General features: G+C 34.0%; 1 protein-coding gene across 1 annotated transcript in view; it reads right to left on the reverse strand.

The window, feature by feature from the left end:
• The window catches only part of LOC131839782 (mucin-19-like), a 45,624-nt gene that overhangs the window by 10,529 nt on the left and 11,497 nt on the right, over positions 1 to 23,598 (reverse strand). Inside the window, exons 12-36 of the mRNA XM_059187504.1 lie at positions 23,302 to 23,512; positions 22,466 to 22,588; positions 21,946 to 22,069; positions 20,122 to 20,257; positions 18,997 to 19,089; positions 18,078 to 18,168; positions 17,765 to 17,902; positions 16,655 to 16,804; positions 13,482 to 13,576; positions 12,927 to 13,053; positions 11,590 to 11,836; positions 10,527 to 10,579; positions 10,329 to 10,429; positions 9,937 to 10,088; positions 9,308 to 9,446; positions 8,131 to 8,235; positions 7,844 to 8,038; positions 6,587 to 6,826; positions 6,358 to 6,514; positions 5,242 to 5,367; positions 4,250 to 4,391; positions 3,562 to 3,596; positions 2,807 to 2,836; positions 1,201 to 1,233; positions 794 to 838 (exon numbers count right to left, since the gene is read on the reverse strand). Of these exons, the coding sequence (XP_059043487.1) occupies positions 794 to 838; positions 1,201 to 1,233; positions 2,807 to 2,836; positions 3,562 to 3,596; positions 4,250 to 4,391; positions 5,242 to 5,367; positions 6,358 to 6,514; positions 6,587 to 6,826; positions 7,844 to 8,038; positions 8,131 to 8,235; positions 9,308 to 9,446; positions 9,937 to 10,088; positions 10,329 to 10,429; positions 10,527 to 10,579; positions 11,590 to 11,836; positions 12,927 to 13,053; positions 13,482 to 13,576; positions 16,655 to 16,804; positions 17,765 to 17,902; positions 18,078 to 18,168; positions 18,997 to 19,089; positions 20,122 to 20,257; positions 21,946 to 22,069; positions 22,466 to 22,588; positions 23,302 to 23,512 (3,088 nt within the window). The remainder of the gene's footprint in view (positions 1 to 793; positions 839 to 1,200; positions 1,234 to 2,806; positions 2,837 to 3,561; positions 3,597 to 4,249; positions 4,392 to 5,241; positions 5,368 to 6,357; positions 6,515 to 6,586; positions 6,827 to 7,843; positions 8,039 to 8,130; positions 8,236 to 9,307; positions 9,447 to 9,936; positions 10,089 to 10,328; positions 10,430 to 10,526; positions 10,580 to 11,589; positions 11,837 to 12,926; positions 13,054 to 13,481; positions 13,577 to 16,654; positions 16,805 to 17,764; positions 17,903 to 18,077; positions 18,169 to 18,996; positions 19,090 to 20,121; positions 20,258 to 21,945; positions 22,070 to 22,465; positions 22,589 to 23,301; positions 23,513 to 23,598) is intronic.

The following is a 23,598-nucleotide window of genomic DNA, read 5'->3' on the forward strand; positions in this document are numbered from 1 at the left end:
GATGGCAAAATATGGTCTGAGACTTTGAGAATGTTAACTAGAGTTGTGGTGATCATTTTGCAATTATATATAAACACTGAATTACTATGAGGTACACTTGCAAGTAACAGTGTTTTATGTCAATTATACCTCAATAAAAAATATCGTGTTTAAATACATATATATATATACTGTTTTAAGATTTTTTTCAATTTATTTATTTTAGAGAGAGAGAGAGAGAGCATACACACACATGCACATGCAAGGGAAGGAGCAGAAAGGGAGGGTGAAGGACATGCAGACTCCCTGCTGAGTGTAATGAGCCCTGTGGGGCTTGATACCAAGATCCTGAGATCGTGACCTGAGCCAAAATCAACAGTCAGGTGCTTAACTGAGTCATCCAGGGGCTCTTAGATGCATATATTTAGAAAAAAGAAAATAGAGAAAGTATTAAATAACAGGAGAAAGAGAAACAGTGTTCAGTTGGTGGGGGGAGACCAGTGTAAATGAGTGGGTATGTCGATTAAAATATGTTTTAGATTGGGCGCCTGGGTGGCTCAGTCATTAAGCATCTGCCTTCGGCTAGGGTCATGATCCCAGGGTCCTGGGATGGAGTGCTTCATCAGACACCCCACTTGGCGGGATGCCTGCTTTTCCCTCTCCCACTCCCCTTGCTTGAATTCCCTCTCTCACTCTCTCTCTCTCTCTGTTAAATAAATAAAATCTTTAAAAGAAATAAAATATGTTTTAGATTAAAAAACTATTTTAATATACATAAAACTGTATTTGTCAATTTATAAACTTTTTGATTTACCTATTGTTTCACTGCTTGATCTTGTAAGCACTGGAGTGGAAGCTGCTGAATTAGAGAAAACAATGGAAAATTAATTTTGTATAGAGGAAAAGTTATGTTTCTGAGAACATCTACATTCATATATAAAATGTATAAACTTGAAGTTAATGTTTTAAAGAAATTTGATAATATACAGGTAACTAGATGTTAAAATGTAGAATTGAATCTTTCAAATCCGTAGACCACCAGTAAGAGGTCAAGAAAACATCATTTTGTATAACATTTTTTCCAAATGTTTCTCTAAAACATTCTTAATAACAAAACAAAATTCCCCTTAATATGTCATTATAAAGTTATAATACTGCAAAAGGAAGTTTTGGATTTTTTTTAATGCCCTCTTGATTAAGTTGTGGTTGATTATGGTTTACCTGAGCCTGTGCTACTGGTTACTGATGTAATTGCTATACAAAGAAGGAGACAAATATTTGGAAATATATGTTAGATTGTGTTAAAAGACAAAATTAAAAGTATTTATTTAGAGATATGCTCACATATATCTAGAATGTAAATAAATAATTAAATGTAAGAGTTAAATTCATTTATGAAATATTCACACACCTGAATATACATTTGTTCTCCTTTGGCTATTACTTTATTAGAAATCATTCAATTAAAGTTAAGATTCCTTGATATTAATAAAAGAGAAGTTATAAATTATTTTTAAAGAATTTAACATACAATTTTCTTTAGTGGTAGGATTTGCTTCACTTTCTCCAAATCAGCAATATGCAGAATTTTTTTTTTTGAGGATACACATCCTCTGAATAGGAAAGATGTTCTTCGCTAATATTACAATTCGGTGATACCCTTCTATTTGGCATTTAGTAAACAAATAAAGAAAAACAAGTTTGAAAAAAGGGACAAATTGCCTGAATTGAAAATCAATTTGCTGCCAATTTAGAAGATAAAAAGCAAACTTTATTTTTAAAGCTGCTTCAGTGGTTAATATGCGGATAACTGTTGCAGTACAAACTGTGTAAAGACAATTATTTATTAAAGTAAGTTACTTAAATAATTTTATTGGGAAATTTATTTTAAAAACCACTTACTATAACCCAAGGAAACATTTCTAAAATTGTATTCAGAGGTTAAGTGATAAAATAATCTCTCATTATGTCAACACAAATAAAACTATACGTTTATTATATATCCACTAAAACTAACTATTTCCTGTTATTACCACCTAGCCAAAATCTCAAAGGAATCTCACAAGGTCTATTTAAGAGCCAAGAAATAAGGTTCAGAACCCTGACATGTGATACCTTAGCTTTAGGTAAGTGATCAATAATAACTAAAATTTAAGAAGCATTTTTAACACAATTTTAAATATATTATCAAAATCTAAGTGTTCCAATTTACTTTACTATCTCTTAATTGCACAATATTCATCTCTGAATATTGATCTACAGGAAATAAAACCCCACCCTGAATCACACAAGATAGGAATATATAACTATACCGCAGCAACCATAAGTATACTTATACTGCCAGCAAATTACAAGTCCCCAACTAAAGTTAAACTGCATTCTGTCCATACTCACTTGAATAGACATAACTGAAATGTTCTTATAGCTGACAGCAAATAAATGAGTTAAGAAAAAGAAATGAACTTTTTATTTCTATATTTTCAAATTACCTCCCAGGGTAATCATGACTTCAAAATATTTACTTCATGCAAGACCACATTTAACTCATTTTTATTCCATTTGTTCCATTTATTATCTAAAAATGTCAAGCTCTGGATGATGATATTTAACTAATAAGCATACATTACCTACTGTATGTTCTAATCATATTCCTAATTGAATACACAGAAGTATAGTGAAATATTTTGAGATTCTTTAGTAACTGTTCATTCTTTTTTGTTACAGATTTACCAAAATACTTTTAACTGGCACAGACTATTGTGAAACTATAATGCATTATCTACAAAAAGAAATCAGAAATACACATTGTAAACCATAATGATTTTACCTGTGAGTGTCGAATTTGCAGAAGAAGCATCTGAAATTATGATAAACTACTATTATTAACAAGAATGAAAAATTGTGGAAAAATCTAAATCTCAAATTGCCCATGAATTATCAGTATCTTATCTTACTTCTTGCAATTTCTAATACAAGACAGGGAGTAGCTCATGTACTCTTAAAGCTTATTGAGATTTATCCTTAAGATTTCTGTTGATGGGGCGCCTGGGTGGCTCAGTGGGTTAAAGCGTCTGCTTTCAGCTCAGGTCATGATCCTAGGGTCTTGGGATCCAGCCCTGCATCAGGCTCTCTGCTCAGCAGGGAGCCTGCTTTCCTTCCTCTCGCTCACCCCTGCCTCTCTGCCTACTTGTGATCTCTGTCTGTCAAGGAAATTAAAAAAAAAAAAATCTCTGTTGCTCATGAGTGATCCTTCAATTATTTAATTATGTCTATCTAATCCTCACCCTTCACTCCATCCCTTTTTGAAACAATTTGGACTGATGTCTCACTCCCTTAATTCCCAGAGCCCACAGATAGGCAGAACTGTCTCTGTTTCCCAGCTGTTGGAAATGCCTTTGCAACCTTGGTTTTGAAATGATGGGACATGACCAAATACACTGCAGTGGAATTGTTCCAAACCACTGAGGGAAGTGCAGTCGAAACCACCAAGTACTCACTCCTTTGCTGCTGAGGATCCAAAAAGAACCCACAGCCTCTACCTCACCTTCCCTAATTTAATTCCAGCAAAAAACAAGAACTCACCACTACTGCACTCCAATTCTCCTGCGATACAATAGCTGAAAGTTATGTTTAAAAAAAAAAAAAAAGAGGTTGAAATTTTAACTCCTTATTACATAGACCTCCCAAATTTAAAACAACAAATTGTTTAACCATGAAAATCAAAACAAAGCTAAGAGCACATTAAATCATCGTTTCCCCAGGAATATGTTTATTTGTGTGTGTGTGTATGTGCTATATTATTATTCATAATCATTTCACTGAGGCATTCTTGGTACCTGAAGGAATGCTTTGCAGTAAAAAAATAGTTCCTACATTTGGTTCCTACATTTACAGCTTCAAACATGACACTAATGTCCATGCACCTCTAGACTAGACTTCGCCTCTGCTTCCATGTCACTATCTGAAGCCTATAAACATGATCTCACACTTACAGAATCAAAACTTTCTTCTTACCTAAAATTACAAGTGACATTTTCTGTCCTATCAACTGTATTATAAGATTCAACAAACCATTTATTGATATATGGATTTCATGAAAATTCAAAATAACTAGCATAACTGACAAAGAACTCAACCTAATACAGGCCTTCTCGTTTAAAAATAAGAGAGCTAAAATTTATATATGTGTTTAAAAATTTTTTTTTCTGAATGAAAATGTAAGAAATATAAGAAACAGAATAGCTCATTGGAAAGTTAGTAGAGAATGTACCATGTTCTCCCACAGTCATCCTGAATCACTCCACCTGCTGGTACGATATCGTTATAGAAACAGCTGCACTCAGATAAACGGACACATTTCATGAGGTTCTCATCCAGATAAGGAGCATTATCCGGGCACTTAGCATAACAACCTGTATGAAAAATGAACCGTGGTTCATTTCTATTTCCAGAAACTTGTCATATCACCCTCTATGTCTGTAAAGTTACGTAAGTGGTCACATGAACTGAAGTAGATAATAGCAACACGACATCACATTCTTAGTGAAAATATAAAAATTGAACAGGATTCAGATCCTCCTGCAATGGAGTATTAACCAAAGAACTAAGAACTTACAAATTTTGGCTGATTTATTTTTTTCTAAAATGTTTCCTAAAGTATTTTAAAACGATTTGCTACCTTAATTGATGGCATGATGTTGAACATAATACAAGGTTTTGATAAACACGTATCTTGAAATGTGAAAGCCAGTTCTAAATATCTATTTTAATAAGGAGAGACAAAGATCCAAACGCCATAATAAAATGAGTTGACAAGGCTTCAAAGCCTGGAATCTAACACAGAGGTGACTTTGGGAAGTTTAAGCATCATCTTGTTTTCTTGACACTTCTTCCATTCGAGATATGTAATGGTAAGAAGAAAGAGCTATTTAAGTGTGGGATAGCGTTAACTGGACTATATTATACATTGCATTCTGAAACTACATTCTCAACCAATTATATTGTCTAATGAAAGGTATAAAAACCGACAATGGGATCCTACCACTATGTTCTCCCCTACCATCTGCCTTATTAAATAGACAATTTATGTCTAGAGAAAATGTTTCTAATGTACAAATATTAATGTCATAATCAATAGAAATACCTATTCATCAAATTACAAAATGTAAGACTCTGAGTTGGCAGAAATGAATAACATTTTTCAGTTGTAAAATATCAATATAATTTGCACTACTTTGAGGATATTACTAAAATACACCTTACCTTCTAAAACTGCAGAAAATTTCTGGCCAATAACTCGATCTCTGCATGTTTTTGTGGTTACTGTACCACAAGGTTCATAGCGCCAACTGCATTCGCCGGGTCCATTATAATAATCACAGAAAACAGCTATAATTGAATCATTTCAAATTATTGTCATTCATTATATGATGATTTTCACTTTCATTTTTCCACAACATTTTTAAAAGGGATTTTGAATAATATTAACAATAAACAGACCTACAGTATATAATTCTGTTTCATCAAGTCCTTTTGGCTTTATCCAAATTGCCATATGAGCCACAAAAGCTCATGAAAAAGGAGAGGAAGCATATAGGATCAAAACAGCACTTTCCTTTGACATCTCACACTAAGGTTGGTTTGAGATAGAAAATAAACATTGATTTTTCCATTTTGAGATATTTAAGATCATAGTCCAGATTCATAGTTCTAATGTTCAAGCTTAAATTAAAAAAATAAATCTCTGTGAAAATCAGGCTCTTTTAGTATGTATGTAAATAACCATTCCTAAATGAGGTAACTAAAAATTTCAATATCACGGTTTGCATGATAAATGGAATAAAATGTGGATTCAATATCAGTATTTTTCATTTGTAATACTTTCATAATGTTTTCCATTAAAGGGGAGAGAGTTGACTGATTTCTACTAAATTTATCACATTCCATATATATCAAGATTCCATTTACACTCCTTTTACAGTTTGTCTTGACTAGCACTCTGTAAAATTTTTAAAACAATGTCTGAGGACTTCAACCCAAAGTAGTAGATGTGGTAAATGTTTACAGATATATGACAGTTCTCAGATAAGTCAACAGTTCATTGTTCATGTAAGTATCAGTAAGAGATATTTTCCATCAGTGTTTCATTGTTCCCCTGTTAACATAAGAACTTTTGCAACAAAAATTGACTTGATGTGTTGTGTCGGGTGTATGTTTTAAAATAGGTAGTTTTCCCATCATTAACATAGTAACATATTTTTAAAACTTTTTAGGCACAAGAATGTGTATTTTATAGGAAATCTGAGGGAAGACTGATTCTCTAACAAAACAATTCTACTTAATGACATTTTTAAAGAACAACATATGGACTTGACTTACGACAGAGATCTGGTTTTCTCCATGTGACACAGACTCCAACTGCACTGCATGCCTCTGCATACATGGCCACAGCTGTGCAGAATCCCAAATACTTCCCCTCCATGTCACATGAGCAGGCTTCTTCAATACATGCTTCTAGGTAAGCTTCGGGGTCCACCTAGACAGAGCATAACACATGAGTTTCTGGGAGCAAAACCTGTGTGGGTTACTGCTCTCAGAGCCATACTACCTTGTGGTGGCATTCTTTGAAGATGCTGTCCCGGATGATCCCACATTTCTGCACAGCCCAGGCTTTACAGTATGGGTTTGAGTCACATGGGAAATATTGTGCTGCTGTGTCTGCACATTTTTGACTTGTTTTCCAACTATTTCCAAATTCCAGTGCTCCAATAGCTTCTGATGAATGCCTTGTTATGAAATCATCCTTGAGATCACCATTGTTGTTTCCACAAAGACCACACACTTTGCCCTACAGAGATCAGAAAGGGAAATTAACAGGTAGGTTGTACCAGCGAAATAGATATATTGAGAGATGAGATCAGAAAGGAAAATGACAAAGTAAGCTGCACGACAGTCATATATAGAGACAGGTGGGTGAGGAAATTATGATTAAAAATAGTATCACGAATCTATTTTATTTTATTTTATTTTCAGTAGGCTCCACATCTAATGTGGAGTTTATTTATTTTTTTTTTGTTTTTTTTTTAAGATTTTTATTTATTTGTCAGAGACAGAGGGAGAGAGAGTGAGAGCACAGACAGACAGAGAGGCAGACAGAGGCAGAGGGAGAGGCAGGCTCCCTGCTGAGCAAGGAGCCCGATGTGGGACTCGATCCCAGGACCCTGGGATCATGACCTGAGCCGAAGGCAGCTGCTTAACCAACTGAGCCACCCAGGTGTCCCCTAATGTGGAGTTTAAACTCACAACCCTGAGATCAAGAGTTACGTGCTCTGCTGACTGAGCCAGCCAGATGACCCTACCATAAATCGATATTTTTTCAACTCCAAATTTTGGAAGAAAACTAGAATCTGTGGGTAAGATTCTGCTCCTGTTTAATCCAAGACATCCTGTATCACAAAATGATCTATCAACTAAGATAAATGTATTAAGAATTGTTAAAAACTAGTTCTATTTACTAGCTTTAAAACACAGAGGAGTATACTCTTAGGTTCTTAGAACATCTGCTCCAAGAAATACATTTAATTTTATACACTCACCAGCTACCTTAAAATTGTATTATAAAATAATCTCAAGTAACCAAGCATAGTTAAACTAGAATGCTTCAGGTTTACTGCATTTATTTTTCATCAGATTCTATCATCTTTGAGTATATTTCATGTTTCATGATGAGACACAATAAATGTGGAGGACTTGCTCTAGGAGAGAAACTACCACTCTCTCACTTTCCACAAATGAATTGTCTCTAATTCTCAAAAACAGAAATTATTTTCTTTGCCCATTAATCACTTATTAATGATATACGTACATGCCAGCGAGGATCCAGTATAGCAGAAACTCTTGTATTCTTGTCCCAAATTATGGTTATCCCATTTAAAAATTTTAGAATCAGGTACAGGCCAACGGTATGTACGGAATATGTATTTTCAGTGAGCCCACAGTCCTTACTTTCTGTAATTTTGGAGGCTGTTACTTTACCATCATGCAAGACAACATTCTGATCCTGTAAATTAAAAAACAGACATGATAATATCAGTTTTATCTGGCCACTCAAAATCTGAGAGAAAAAGTACATAAAGAGAAACAGTACTTTACCTGAAAAGCAACTATGATTTTTCTTGAGCACGTAAGCCCATTTTCACAGCATGGGACGCTTTCAGTTAAAATACGGAATGTGCCACTTTCCCGACCGCAATAATCCTTTAAGAAGTAAATTATAATAATAGTTTATAAATACCAGGGACATGGAACTCAATTACAATATTGGCACCAAACAAGTAATTCTTGGATAGTGATAACTTAAACTCAATAAACTACCATGGAATTTCCAAAATACAAGAGTTTAACCATATATACAGATAGGTAGTCTTGCTGGACTCCAACCTAGTTAACTGGTCTTCAGTTGATCCTTTTCCTGTTATTTGTACACAAGTTCAGAACTATACCATAGGGGTGTGTTTGTGTGTGTGTATGTACATATATATTTAAGAATTTAAATTATATAATGTAATTTATAATCAATGATTTATTTATAGACTCTGTGAATAGCTAGATAAAGGTGTTTTTCTCCCCCTTAGTGGTTTTTATGAAGCTCGACATTCAAACAAACCTAAGGCATAAATACAAAATAATCCAAATTTCAGCAATTAGATGTGACTTAGAAGCAGCGTGGCAGCATGTAACAAGCATGGACTCTGGAATGACAGAGATCTGGGTTTGAATATGGCATTTTCTATTTAGCAGTTCACGTTGCTTAACCTCTCTATATCTCAATTTCTTCATCTGCATCATAGAGATAATACTATAACCTTTCCCCTGTACTGTAATAATTAATTGTAATAAACTTGCTTGGCAAAGAAGTGCTCATAAAAGAGTAACTGTCATTCTTGCTGATAGTGCTTGTTGTTAAAATAAGGATGTCTAACATTTATTGAGCACTTAGTATGTGCTCCAGTATTTGCCCTAACTTGGTTTCCAGTGGGGGCAATTTCCTTCTCCATTTTACAGATAAGAAAACTGAGACACAGAGGGATTAAGGAATATGCCCATAGTCGCATCAGAGAAATGGGAGAGCTACAACTGAAATCTAGGCCTACTGCCTCCCAAGTCAGCATGATATGATGTTATATTTTACTGCCTTTGAGAAACTTTTAAGGGACCATTTTTTAAAATTTCACATTTTGAGAGTAAAATTCTCCAGAGTTAATCTACAAATAAGTAACTATTATTAAGTATTAAAAAAATAACTGTGATAAAACACATTCGTCATTACCTCAGCAAATGAATATTGGCAGAGACCATCAAAGCTGTAACTTTTTCCATCAAAAGTTCTAACATGACCTTCCCCATAGATGTGGCAGACGGTTTGACATTTATTTTGTGTACAGCTCCAAGATCCTTTTACGCAAGTACTAAAATTAAAAAAAAATTATGCCAAGATTCACATACTCATAGTATTTTTATAAAGAAGCACAAAAGGCCTTGTTCTGTATTGATTTAAATTTTGTAATTGTCTTCATTATACTATATGGTGTTCACCACACAAAATGCCAAATAAAGTTCCTATTTCAAAAAGTACAGCATAGGGACTGTAGTCAATAATAGTGTAATAACTTTGTACAGTGACATATGGTAACTACACCACTGTGATGAGCATTTCTTAATGTATATAACTGTTGAATCACTATGCTGTACACCTAAAACTAATATAATATTGCATGTCAACTATACTTTAATAAAACAATTTAAAAATTAAAATTTCTATTTAAAAAATTACTTTAAACTATATTTGACTATTGTTTTCCACATATACCAAAGAACAACTTCTTTCTTATAAAAATAAGAGCAGACTATAATTTCTAATATCCAAAATATATAAAATAGAAATTCTTTATTATGCACCAGTTGTTGCAGCCAACTGAGGTAACACTTCCTTGTTCATACTCCCCTCCACCAAAAGAACATGGGCAGTCTTCAGGAAAGACGCAGTTCCCTTTAGAATTTCGAACCATGCCTACTGGACAGTAGCACCCAGCTTTGCAAGGCAAGTTCTCCTATGGGAATAAATATAAAATATACACCATAAGGTACTGCTTTAACATGTCACAGTATCAGCATTAATTTATAATACATAAATATAAAAACCACATATACATTTAGAGCCAATATTTGACAAATCAAAATAACACAGTATATATGACCTTCTCATTATTTTTCATTGATGTTTTAGTTTGCTTCTATGCTGACACAATTAAAAGTTTGAAAAGGCTAAACGGCAATGTCATGGTACTTACATCAAAACCAGGCATGTTCCAAGCACCACATTTACTGTCAACTCTTCTCCGTGCCCTCGGGCCCCTGCAGTCAACATATTCAGCCCCTCCAGAACAATTCTCTGCAGGATAAAAGAAATTGTTAATCAAGGGCCTCTTGATCTGCGTATTTTAACCCAAGCAGATCTATTAAGTTTGCATCATGATTTCAATACTTACGTTGGGCTGAACTAATAGGAGTCTGGCAAAGAAAACTTCCATCCCGACAGACACTGGAAATAGAAGAAAGTTTGATTTAAACTTCAAACTCCAATGACTACTTCTTAATACACCATTAGAGCAACTTTAATCCCTCACTCACAAGTTTTATCACAAGTAGATGAGTGAGATACAGCACCCCAGAAGCTATATAACATGTACCCAGTTATAAGATACTGCATTGTACATATTACAGGAATGTACAAGGAAGGTTCTATGAGTCCAAGACAGTGTTTATTCATCTTTGAAACTCCAGCCCTCATCACAAGGCCTGGCACATGGCAAATATCTATTTAATAAGTGCTTGTTTGTTGAATGATGAATGATGAATGTTGAGATACAACTAGAAAGCATGGTCTGAACATAAAATCATTTTGCATCCTCTGTATGTATGTATGTAGAATGCATACTGCTAGAATGTTTTTCTATTGGTATTTAAAACCAAACAAGAGTAGAATACATCAGTTAGAGGCATTATGATGCAGTGATCACTTTAGGTTAAAGGGAGCAATAACTAACTTCAATACGAAATACAATATTTAAAATGTGACAGGTCGGGGTGCTCAGTGTGTTAAAGCCTCTGCCTTCAGCTCGGGTCAATGATCCTGGGGGCCTGGGATCCAGCCCTGTGTTGGGCTTCCTTGTTCAGGTGGGAAGCCTGCTTCTCCCTCTGCCTCTACCTGCTGCTCCCCCTGCTTGTGCTCTCTTTCTGGTCTGTCAAATGAATAAATTTAAAAAAAAAAAAATCTTTGGGGTGCCTGGGCGGCTCATTCGTTAAGCATCTGCCTTCAGCTCAGGTCATGATCTCAGGGTCCTGGGCTCTCTGCTCAGCAGGGAGCCTGCTTCCTCCTCTCCCTCTGCCTGCCTCTCTGCCTACTTGTGATCTCTGTCTGTCAAATAAATAAATAAAATCTTTTAATAAAATGTGACAGGTCTAAGGAAGACTTTAGGAAAACTATTTCTCTGAAAAGGACAGTCCCTTGATTTTGAAGTCATAACAAGTATATATATATAATTTCCATACCATCTGTTGTTATTAATATTGATGAGTTTGCCTGGTTGAATGACCTTGCCATTTATGTAGCAGTCACACTGAGATTTTGGAACACAATTCCCTTCATTATTCTGGTACATTCCATCAGGGCAAGTGCATCCATCAAATGGAACATCTTCTATATCACAGCTTCTATATCTCTCTGACAATAATCGGCAAGTTTTATTGCAGGCTTTTATATTGTACTTGAAAACGAGGTCACTTGGACAAGAGGAATCTGTTGGTATAGGAATAAAAAATAGTAAATATGTATATACAGGAAAAGTAGCAATTTTACTTCAACTTGGTATTTATAGATATTATAGTGAATTATTCACAATTGAGGTTATGAATAATCAAGAAAAAGTTACTTGCTATTCTCATTTTTCACTTCTTTTCTTTTTTTCATTTTTTTTTTTTAGAAAAAGTGATTGAAGGAGGCAATTGCAATCACCCAGGAGAAAAAAAAAAGAATGCTTTTTTTGAACTAGGGTGGCACCCATAGAGATGGAGAGATGTGAATGGATTTGAGAGAAATTTAGGGGATGAACTTAACAGACTTTATTGATTGGATATGGGCAATGAAATAGTAAGTATGATCTACAAAAAATTTATTTCTATATTTTTTTTGATAAGCCAAGTATTTTTCTGGTCATTTTCAAATACAGCAATAAATATTTAAAACAAAGCAAGATTCAATAAATATGATAGTTGAGCCCCTATTTTACTTACTTTTATTTGTTTTTTTTTTAATATTATTAATATTGGGGCACCTGGGTGACTTAGTTAAGCATCTGCCTTTTGGTTTCAGCTCAGGTTATGATCTCTAGGCAGGAAAATCAAGTCCTGCTTCAGGTTCTGTGCTCAGCAGGGAATCTACTTCCCCTTTCTCTCTCCCTCTATCCTTCCACAGCACCCCCTAGATACACACACACTCTCTCTCTGAAATAAATAAATCTTTAAAATAAATAAGTAAAATAAAATGTTATTAATATTTAGCTATCATTTTAAAAGGTAGTAGGACTTGGAAAATAAAATTTCAGCATATAAAACTGAACAGAAACCTACATTCATACCTAAATACACATATATTCTGCTCTTATTTAAATATGAATATATTAGATCAAGATAAAAGAATCAAGAAGTAAAAAATACAAGGATCGCACAAACATACTTTTTAAAATAACAGAAAATCATCTTTGAAAGAACCAAGTACAGATTTGTAAATATGGGTTTTTAAACTACACACACACACACACACACATACACACGCATGTGCTATAGTAACAGTAAGAAGAGAGTTATCTAAACATCCCTGTCCTGCTTACCACACAGTCCGGTTCTCCATCCCACCATGTATACTTCTTTCTCAGCACATGCTTTCACATAGTTGCCAAAAACCGTACACAGGCAGTCTTCACTGTTTTCACAAGTACAAGTGTACCTTTTGCATTCCTTTAAGAAATAAGTGTATTTTACATTATGAAAATATTCACATGAACAGGTAAACTGGGTATCTTCATTCAGCTCATAACAACTTCTGTTCCTTGAAAAAAGATCTGTCTTAAAACTTCAGAAACTATTTCTTTTCAAAATAAGCAGAGTATCAAATCAATTATTAATTGAGTTTTCAAAGAACTTAGAAAAGATGGAAAGAGAAACTTATTCAAGATTTTTCTCATTTGGGGTTATTTTCCAGTACCATTTTTTTAATTGGTATATCTAACAACTAAATAAATTAGTGGAATCCCATGTTAAATTTAAACCTATGTCTTAATTTACTGATAATGCCTGTTATTTGAAAATTTTTAACGCCTACAGACTTCTTTGATACTATCTAAATACTTCACAAAAAGCACCGTTAATCTTAGACACTCACATACCTCATAATATGGTTTAGCGTTCACAACTGGATGGCAGGAAGCAAAAGGCCCGTCTGAATCAAGAAAAATTCCACAATGCTTTTCAGCAAATTTTTCTGGAAGAAAATTCATGCACTCAAAATTAGTACAAAAAAAGTCAAAATTTTTAATTGAATAAGTATAACTATGTTTTTAAAGTGCTGCTTAGCATATCTAATTTATGATCAATACTTTATAAAAATAGCATGATAAAAGAAACACCTTAAACAGACAAAATCTTTTTTTTAACAAATTTTATTTATTTATTTGACAGAGAGAGAGAGACAGTGAGAGAGGGAACACAAGCAGTGGGAAAGGGAGAGAGAGAGAGAAGCAGGCCTCCCACTGAGCAGGGAGCCCGATGATGGGGCTCTATCCCAGAACCCTGGGATCAAGATCTGAGCCGAAGGCAGACGCTTAATGACGGAGCCATCCAGGCGCCCCCCCCAAATCTTTCCTTTTAAATTTTTATTATTTTTTAAAAGATTTTATTTATTTATTTATTTATTAAGAGAGACAGAGAGCCAGGTGGAGGGAGGGAGAGAGATCAGCAGACTCTGCACTGGTGGGCTCAATCTCATGACCCTAAGATCATGACCTGAGCTGAAATCAAGAGTCTGATGCTGAACCAACTGCACCATCCAGGCACCCAATCTTTCTTTCTTTTTTCAATGGAAGTATAGTGGACACACAGTTTACATTATTTTCAGGTGTACAACACAGGGATTGGACAACTGTACACATTCTGTTGTGCTCCCCACAAGTATAACCACCATCTGTCTCCATACTGTGCTGTTCTAATGCACTGACTATATTCCTCATGCTGTTCCTTTCATCCTCATGACTTACTCATCCTATTACTGGAATAAGAGGCAAAATCTTTATTAGCTGCAGACTTCTGTGTCAAGTCAGTTAACCTGTTTGCGAAAGGCAATTTCTACAAAAAATGGGACTAAGGGAACCAGATTATTTATATGGGTACTTTTTAATTTAAAATATATTTTTAAGTCTGAATTGTAGCAAGTTGGTAAATGAAATCATGGTGACACCAGCACCACCTTGCCTCTGTTGCTGCAGTAGTCTTGTCAGTTTTAGGGCCACCCATATCAATCATTCAAAAACACTAACTTTGTTTTTTAAGGACTGAACTTATATTTGGTTGGTTTGCAAGTAACTAGTTTTTCTTTATTAATTTGTTAAATGAACAGAAAATAAAATTCACAAAAATAACCCAAGTAGAAAATTCTTTGCTCAGTGAATTGTAAACACTTAAAGATGATGCCAGTGACTAGAACAAGGACTGCTAATTTGTTTTAACTATCAATTGATTGGCTTCTAAAGTAACTGTCAACAGGAAGCAAAAGGAAGCTGACTAAATCTATTAAAAGGACATTGAGGCCAATTATTTCTAAAATTTTGACAAACTTGTAACTAGGTATCACCATTTTTTATGTAAACACTACTGACAGCTTTTTAAGGCATAGCTTAGGTTTCTGTATTTTATTTTATTAAATACAAAACATTGAAAATTGAAACTGTTAATTTATATAGCTCTCAGAAGTGTTGATATAGTCTCTTAACATAAATTGGCTTGGTTTCTTATGAGATATACATGTGTTTTCACCTATTCTCATTCTAATTATTTTCATTGCAACACCTGCAAAACAAAATAACATGACAACTAAACCCAGAAATTGTATTACCGTGTTGATACTAAGGCTACTGTCAACTCATTCTATAAATCAAAACAAGTTAAATGAAACTTTAAAAATGAATTGCCTTGTAATTTTTAAATGTTAAAAGCTGATCAGACTTTTTTCAAATATGCAGATTAATTTAGAAAAAAAGTAATTAGGGATGCTTGGGTGGCACAGTGCACTAAGCGTCTGATTCTTGGTTTTGATTCTTGGTTTAGCTCAGGTTGTGATCTCAGGGTCATGGGATCAAGCCCCATGTCAGTGTGCAGTCTGGTTGGATTTCTCTTCCCTCCCTCTCCTCTCTCTCTCTCTCTCAAACAAATAAATCTTTACAAAAAAAAATAAAAATAACTAATTAACATATAAACATACTTTAACTTACTTTCCAATACATCCCATTGTTTACAAAAGAAGTAAGATAAGACAAAGTTTTTATTAAAATCAACAATACTAAGGAAGAAATCAGAACAAGACTTCGATTCAAAATACGTAGATTATCAGCAACGGACCCATAAATACAGAGAACAAACTGGTGGTTGCCAGAGGTGAAAGGGATGAGGCAAGATGGGCAAAATGAGTGGTGAGGAGTGGCAGACACAGGTTTCAAGTTATGGTATGAATAAGTTATGATGATAAAAGGTCTAGCATAGGCAATATAATCCCAGTACTGTAAAAGCATTGTATGGTGACAGATGGTAGCTACCCTTGTAGTGAGCATGACTTAGTGTATAGACTTGCGGAATCACTATGTTGAACATGTTACATGTCAACGATACTTCCATAAAAATATATTAATTAAATAAATTTTAAAAAATACTTGCATTACAATTTCATCTTTAACCCTTACTAAGCACACTCCATCAGGACTCCACTATCAACATCTACATTAGTGGAGATGCTAACCTCATCCATGCTCTTCATGAGTGTTTGTGGGAAAAAACTGAACTAATATTTGTGGAAGTCTTTTGTAAGCTAAAACATGAGCTGATTCATACAAATGTAAAGGTTTCTTCGTAAGATCCATACTTGGGGTTTGGTATAATTAACACACATGATAGCAGAATTAGGAGACCTAGATCGAGTGACAGCTTTCTTGTTAAGTAGCTTGGCAGTTTGGCTGAGTCTCACGATTTCAACCAATCATCACTTCCATGCCTCCATTAAAGATCTGTAAAACTTCCTCTGACCCTACTCTTCGACTGAGAAAACTGAGGAGGAAAAGAATGGGTATAGAAAAAGGCAACTGTGCTGATCCCCCTTTCCCAGTGAAAGATGGGTTTTCTAGTTGCACCTCAACCAGCCAGACTGCTTCTCTGCTGTTCCTGGCAAAACTGGGAGAATACAACAAACACTAGCAAAAACCAGGATCATCTGACAGTCCCATATTATATCAGAGAAAGTACACAATTCCTAGCACCAAGTATTTAATTACAGAGTTTGATGTTCAATTACCAATACCTTTTTCTATACTGATGCAGGAAGTGGGTTTTCCTTTAGGACAGGGCATCATTTCCCAAGAATCAGCAAATGCCTGAGGTGTCTTCTCCAGTATATTCTGACTTGACATTAAATCATCCTCTACTTTGTTGTTGAAGGAACCACAGAGTCCTGTAGAGGGCACAGAACAAATTTTAACATTTCCTCACCTACTCAGCTTTTAGATTCATATTCTCACATCATATTCAGTTCTGCACTCAAATCAAAACACGGAGAAGCTAACAGAGAGTGTATCTTTGTAAGTCTTATGCATATAAGTAAAATTTCATGACACTCCAGACATTTTATTCAAATTCCAGGAGCACTGAAACACCATTTGCCACAAATATGGTGTTTTTCCTGCGTGTTGCTGTAACATAACCTCCTTTAACAAGGTGGTGGGAAGCATGCTTACAAGCAGGGCATTCATGACTGCACATTGGTCAATATTAGTGTGCAGACTTGAATCATGAGAAGGGCTACATGCTTTCTTATCTAGAGTCTTCTGACCCATGAATTACATTTTTACCTATGTATAAGTTCACCTTCTCGAGTAAAGACATGTGCAAAAGCTCAGACGGTTTGAAATTAGTTAAATATGAGCTTTCCCATTGTTTTGCTTGTTTTGTTTGCCATCCATGACAGTATGTAAAAGCTGATTTCTGTGACAGAAAACCTCCATGAAAGAGATGACCATGTCATCAATCAGCAAAAACAAATTGTAATGTTGCATGCATTGGAACTTGATATTCAAAAGATGTATATGTATAATATTTTCATCTATAGGTAAAAGCTTTCATAACCTATCTTAGCAAAGTTATGTATAACAGATATTGTCAAACCTCACTTTAGGAAACTTTAATTTAAGAACCTTAAAATGTTTAAATTTGCAGAAAATCATTTGGGAACAGATTTTGTAATAAATAAAGCTGTCTTTACTATCAGTTGAAACTGTTTTACTGAAATAGTGAAGGGAAGATTAAGTAAAAATTCATTATGATCTAATGTCATTAATGGAGAGACAATTCCAAATGAAAAGAAATAATGGTCACAGTAGAGCCTTGGAAATAAAAACATATCCAGAGGACTTACCTACAGTATCTGTGAAACTGTTAGGTGGCACTGAAACATACAACTGCATCGCAGGAGCAATTTGTATTTGCATTTTTACACCAAAGTTTGTTTCTACTTGAAGGTATGAGGAAGATGCTTTGAAGACATATACTTCCCCTATTAAAATAATTATTTACCTTAATAGTAATAATTGAAACATTGAACAGTTTCTGACTTATTAAAATGGTTTTATGCTTTAATATATGTTAAAAAACCAAACATTTAATATCCCTAAAAACCGAACAAATGAATACATCTTACACTTATTTTAAAATGGTATTATTAAATTTACCTGAATCATCATAACTTTGATTTGTATATTCAATCCCATTGTTTGTGATTGTTCCATTCCTACTGAATACATACTTGTTACCTGAAATAGGCTAATATTTAAAACAATTGTTAGTTCATGTTAATTTATAATTTTAATTCATTTTAATACAATATACAAACCTAAGTTTTTGTGCCATAAAAATGTTTATTTGATTGGACTAGTTTTAAATATCTAAAATACAGAATATTTTTTGAAGCACTCCTCATATGTTGCTTCATTGTTTCTTATACCAATTCTTTGAGGAGGACTCTAAAGGAATCTTCATCCCCAATCTGTAGATGAAGAAACTGAGACCCAAGAAGGTGACTCAACATTTCCAAAGGTCAAAAGGCTTCTAAGTGCCAAAGGCCAGTCTTGGTGTCCTCCCTCCCCCTGTAGTTCTATTTCCATTTACAGTGTCCATTCCAAATACATGAAATTCTAAACAAATATAATTGCCTCCTTAAACTCTTCTTAAACAGAGTTTAATAATTTAATAAGCACATAGGTTTATCTATAATTAGCACATCAGTTGTGTGTATATGATAATTTTTATACACTTAAGGAGCCTTAGAACTACTCAGCTCTTCCAGCGATTTTACTAATTTTCTGTACAATCTTCTTGTGATTTCTTTTTTTAATTAATTGTTTTTATTAACATATAATGTATTATTTGCCCCAGGGGTACAGGTCTGTGAATCATGAGGCTTACACATACCTCACAGCACTCACCATAGCGCATACCCTCCCCAGTGTCCATCACCCAGCCACCCTCCCCATACTCTTTCTGTGATTTCAATTCACACAGTAAAGCCTCTCTTCAGCCACAAAATTTCTGAATTTGTGAAGTAATTATTCAATTTTGTTCTGGATAAACTTTAGGAAGCTGACTACTTACCGAATTTAAGAGGAGTGTAACACTATTTAAGCACGTTCCTGACTGGCCACTTGGACAAGGACGAAGTTCAACACTAACAGACCAGTCTTTATGCTGTTAAAAAATGCAATTCATTGATACATTTATCAAAATGTCCTTGATGGTACACTATTACTGTGTGATTCATTTAAAGGCACTTTTTTTTTTTTAAACATGCACAATTCCTACATATAATCAGTCTGCTCTGAAAATAAAACTTGGTTCAGTCCATGATAAGTCTAGAATTGTCCAAAAGCTTTACAGAGGAAGGTCCAAGTATCTTGCATAAACTATATTAATATATTGTGATTAGTGGATTTTCATTGTCATCATTTTTTTTTCTTTTATCTTTATTTTTGTCTTCTCCTCCAAGGGAATGTGCTAGCTGAAGACAAAGTGACAAGATGGAACCCCCCTTTATTGAAATACAGGTTACTTAAAGTTTTAGTCCTGAAAAGAATTTAAAAGTAAGGATAGCCTCTATCATACTGGTGATATTGTATTATAAAAACTATAACTAGGGGAACCAGAGTGGCTCAGTGGGTTAAAGCCTCTGTCTTCAGCTCAGGTCATGATCCCGGGGTCCTGGGATCGAGCCCTGTTATCGGGCTCTCTGCTTAGCAGGGAGTCTGCTTCCCTTCCTCTCTCTGTGCCTGCCTCTCTGCCTACTTGTGATCTCTGTCTGTCAAATAAATAAATAAAATCTTTAAAAAAAACTATAAGTAAATTTAAAGGGATAATGATGAAAAAGGAAGGTGTTTCATGGAACAAAAAAGATCATCACAACTGAAGCATTAGTGAACACAAGCAAAGAAAAGTAGAAAAAGGAACTATTTTTCCAGTATGTTTATAAAGTTACTAATAGTGAAGGAAATGTTGGGGGTTTTTTGTTTGTTTCACAAGGAACTTCTAAGGAGTACAGGGAGTACCAATTGTCAATGTCAGTATGTGACAGAAAACAGACATTGAAATATGTAACCAATCACTGAGGGGCTGCTTGCTATTTATTCTTTTAAACAGTAACTTAAAGTGAAGACTGTTTTAAATTGGTTGAATGGCTCAGTGTGTGTGCATCAATTTTCTCAAGGATTCCAGGCTATTACATACGTGGATGGCCAAGAAGTGACAGTTTCCAGGATGGTAGTATTTAATACCATCAAAGGTGGTGACTGAATTTCCTTCCACCTTACATCTTCCAGGACATAATGCTTCCGTACAAGACCACTTAGCATTCTGGCATGTGCTGTTAAAATGCAATAGTTATGTTAAGGTCATCAATTGTGTTTTCTCCATGAGGAAAATAAATACCCCAATGTTAAAAATCAAAATTTAAATTAAGATATTTACTTAAGGTTTATTAGACCATCTTTTAAAAGAAATTTTTTAAAGTAATCTTTACACCCAAAATGGGGCTCAAACTCACAGCCCCAAGATTAAGAGTCGCATGTCTATTGACTGAGCCATCCAGGAGCCCCTATTAGACCAGCCTCATTCTCCAATCAACATCTCAACTCTGATCAAGTGCCACATTGATGGTGGCATTCTGGCATTTTAAAGGACTTGAATTCCATGGACTAAAATAATAGCTTCTGCCTGCATTAAATATATAAAAACTTCTAAACTGGATTTCAGAGGTTTGTTTAAATGGAATACATTCCACTATTAGTACTAAAACACCTGCTACATGCCACATTGTAGACCCTCACTGTTCAATACAGTATAGAAACATATAGCTATTCATTACTTGAAATGTGACAGTTCTAGATTGAGCTCTGCTATAAAGATAGAATACAGACTTTTAAGACTTAATTTGAGAAACAGATTGTAAAAATCTCTCATTAATTTGAGAAACAGATTATAAAATCATTAACTTTTTATACTAATTTCATTTCTAGATGCTAATTCTGCACTTTGGATGTATAAAATACATAATTATAATTAGATTCCACCACTACCTTTTTGCTTTTTAAAAACACATCAATTAAAAAATGTTAAATTATACATCTGGGTCATATTTGTAGCTAATATGATATTTCTCTAGGATTGCACTGTCCTAGATATTCAATAAATCATAGCTATTGTTATCATAATTATTACTAATATATTACTGCCACACTAACAGGAACATTTCTCATTTATAAGGAACATACTATAGTATAAATAATAGATTAGTTTTCATTGAGTCAAATTATTTCCCTACAAAGGCATAGTACATTTTTAGAAAAGTCCTTTGGAGTTCCACAGAAATTTAGAGTTTCAGAGAAATGTCATAATAAAGAATGAGGAACTCTCTCTGATCAGCATATTGTTCCTGAATTCAAATAATATACACTAATTTTTGGCACATTGAAATACACTATTATTAAATATATCTATAAACATCGTATATATAAACCTGAATATATATGTACAAATATATACAAAGATATAAATAAAGATCAAATATATTTTCACAGGTATAGTCACATATAAAAATTATCTGAAAAGTAGTGGGCTGTTTCTGATTATACATTTTACTAAATATTTTTGGTAATTAGCATAATTATTGTTTCATTGTTGTAACCATACTCTTTGATTCTTTGCTCTATATTTGCAACCGCCAATTGGTTTATTCTTTGAAACACTATTTCAGTTAGTGAAAAACATTACTTTTTAAAGATACAATGAAAGTTCACACATTTTTTAATCTTATTTTTCCATTTTATTTTATTTTTTTCAGTGTCCCAAGATTCATTATTATATTTTATTTAAAAACCACACTAAACTTTCCCTTAAAAAAAAAAAATGAAAAACAATCTATCAACATGGAAAATACCGTATTTATTTCCAAAAAGTTTATTTTAAGGGTGGACCTAGAATTATTTCAAATTAGATTAAAATATTAGTATTATTTCACTATTAACAAAATGTGGACAAAAAGCATGCACATACCACTGAGAACCACAAGGACCTCTTCGGACCTCCCCTGACTTATAGATCTTTCCATGTAAGCTACAGGGACATTCAGTCTTTAATATACATCCCCCTTTTTCTCCAATATCATCCAATAGATAACCTAGGAAAAATACATTGTACAAGAATTATATAAACATCAGCAAATTCTCAAGCAGTGAACGGTGAAATCACTCTTGAGCTAGTTCTTTCAAGTGTAAACATGCACTTAAAATGGTAAGTTCCATTTAGCAATTAACCGTAGTTTGAAATTTTTGGAGCCATGGAACATTCCTAAGGAGCCCAGTAGAGGACTAGGGGATCATTTGTGGAGTACCGTGGCCCTATAGAAATAGACATACAGATTAACTTTGTAAGTCTCTCTACTTCTCTTCTGCAGTTTGCTAGGATGGATTATGAATAGGTGATTTCATTAAATATCTGGTTAGAAATAAGACCCACCATTCTTGAGTCACTTTTTCAGTCGTTTTAGTATAAAAAGTCTCACAGGGTATGTTACCTTCTGGGCAGAAGCAGCCATTCACACATTCACTATCTTGAAAAGGAGCCACATTAGAACAAGTTGCAGGATTTGAGGGACCGCATTCTTTGTAGATATGTTTTTCTGGGCATCTAGGTTTTCCTGGAGAAATATAGAAATATGTATACATGGGAATGAGAGGGAATTTAATGTGATAAATACATAATATTCTAATGGGGATCTTTCAACTGGGATTCTTTGAGTCTAATTTTCTAGACATGAGTCAGTCTTTAAAATTATTCAGTACAATTAAATTGTGTGCCAATTTCTCATGCATTATTTTGTGCTACAATATTTAATGTGTAGAAAAAATTAAAAAATGAAGATGGAAATTAGGAAGAAATGTATATTATATATGTAATAACATCTCATCTTACTTTGAAACTGATCTACTTGTTTTTTAACTTAAAAGGATTGAGCTAAGCATGAGTTGAAAGTACTTTTATATTTGTGTGAAATTCACATCTATGTTTTACTAATTTTTTGAAAGAAAATCACAGTACTAATCAACATACTTTTGATAACTTTTCCAGTTACTTTTTTTCAGTTTTTGCAGAATTTCTCATTTTTCCCAGTTACTTTTACAAATTATAGACTAGAAAGTTCCTAATTGAGATCTTATCACAAGAGACTGTCATTTATGGCAAGTCACTTCACCAAAACAGTAAGTACCTGGGAGAGATGAGACTCCATCATATCTAAGATCCCTTTTAGGGCTTACAATCATTCAAGAACATTACTTTGAAATATAGCTCAACTTTAAAGTGCTATAGAAACTTTCTGGCTTGGAATCTGCAATAAAATTTAAAACCTACCACAAGTCACATCAGAATCATCTCGCCAGGATTCGTAGATGCCGGGACCATCTGAGGCACAGAGGCGGGACAACTCTGAGTAAGTGTCACATGTAGAATTTTTGCCTGGATTTTGGCAGTAGTCATTAACGCAAATCATTCTGTAGTCATCGGAAAAAGCGGCGACCTTTCTACATTTCTCAAAGTAAGTCCCAATAATTTTGTCACAGTACTACAAAATAAAGTGTGAAGTTTTATTAAAACATAAGAATAAAATGACAATCAATAAACATTTAGGAAGAGATAAAATTCAGAAGT

This window comes from Mustela lutreola, chromosome 8 (genome assembly GCF_030435805.1).
Source record: "Mustela lutreola isolate mMusLut2 chromosome 8, mMusLut2.pri, whole genome shotgun sequence".
NCBI lineage: Eukaryota > Metazoa > Chordata > Mammalia > Carnivora > Mustelidae > Mustela > Mustela lutreola.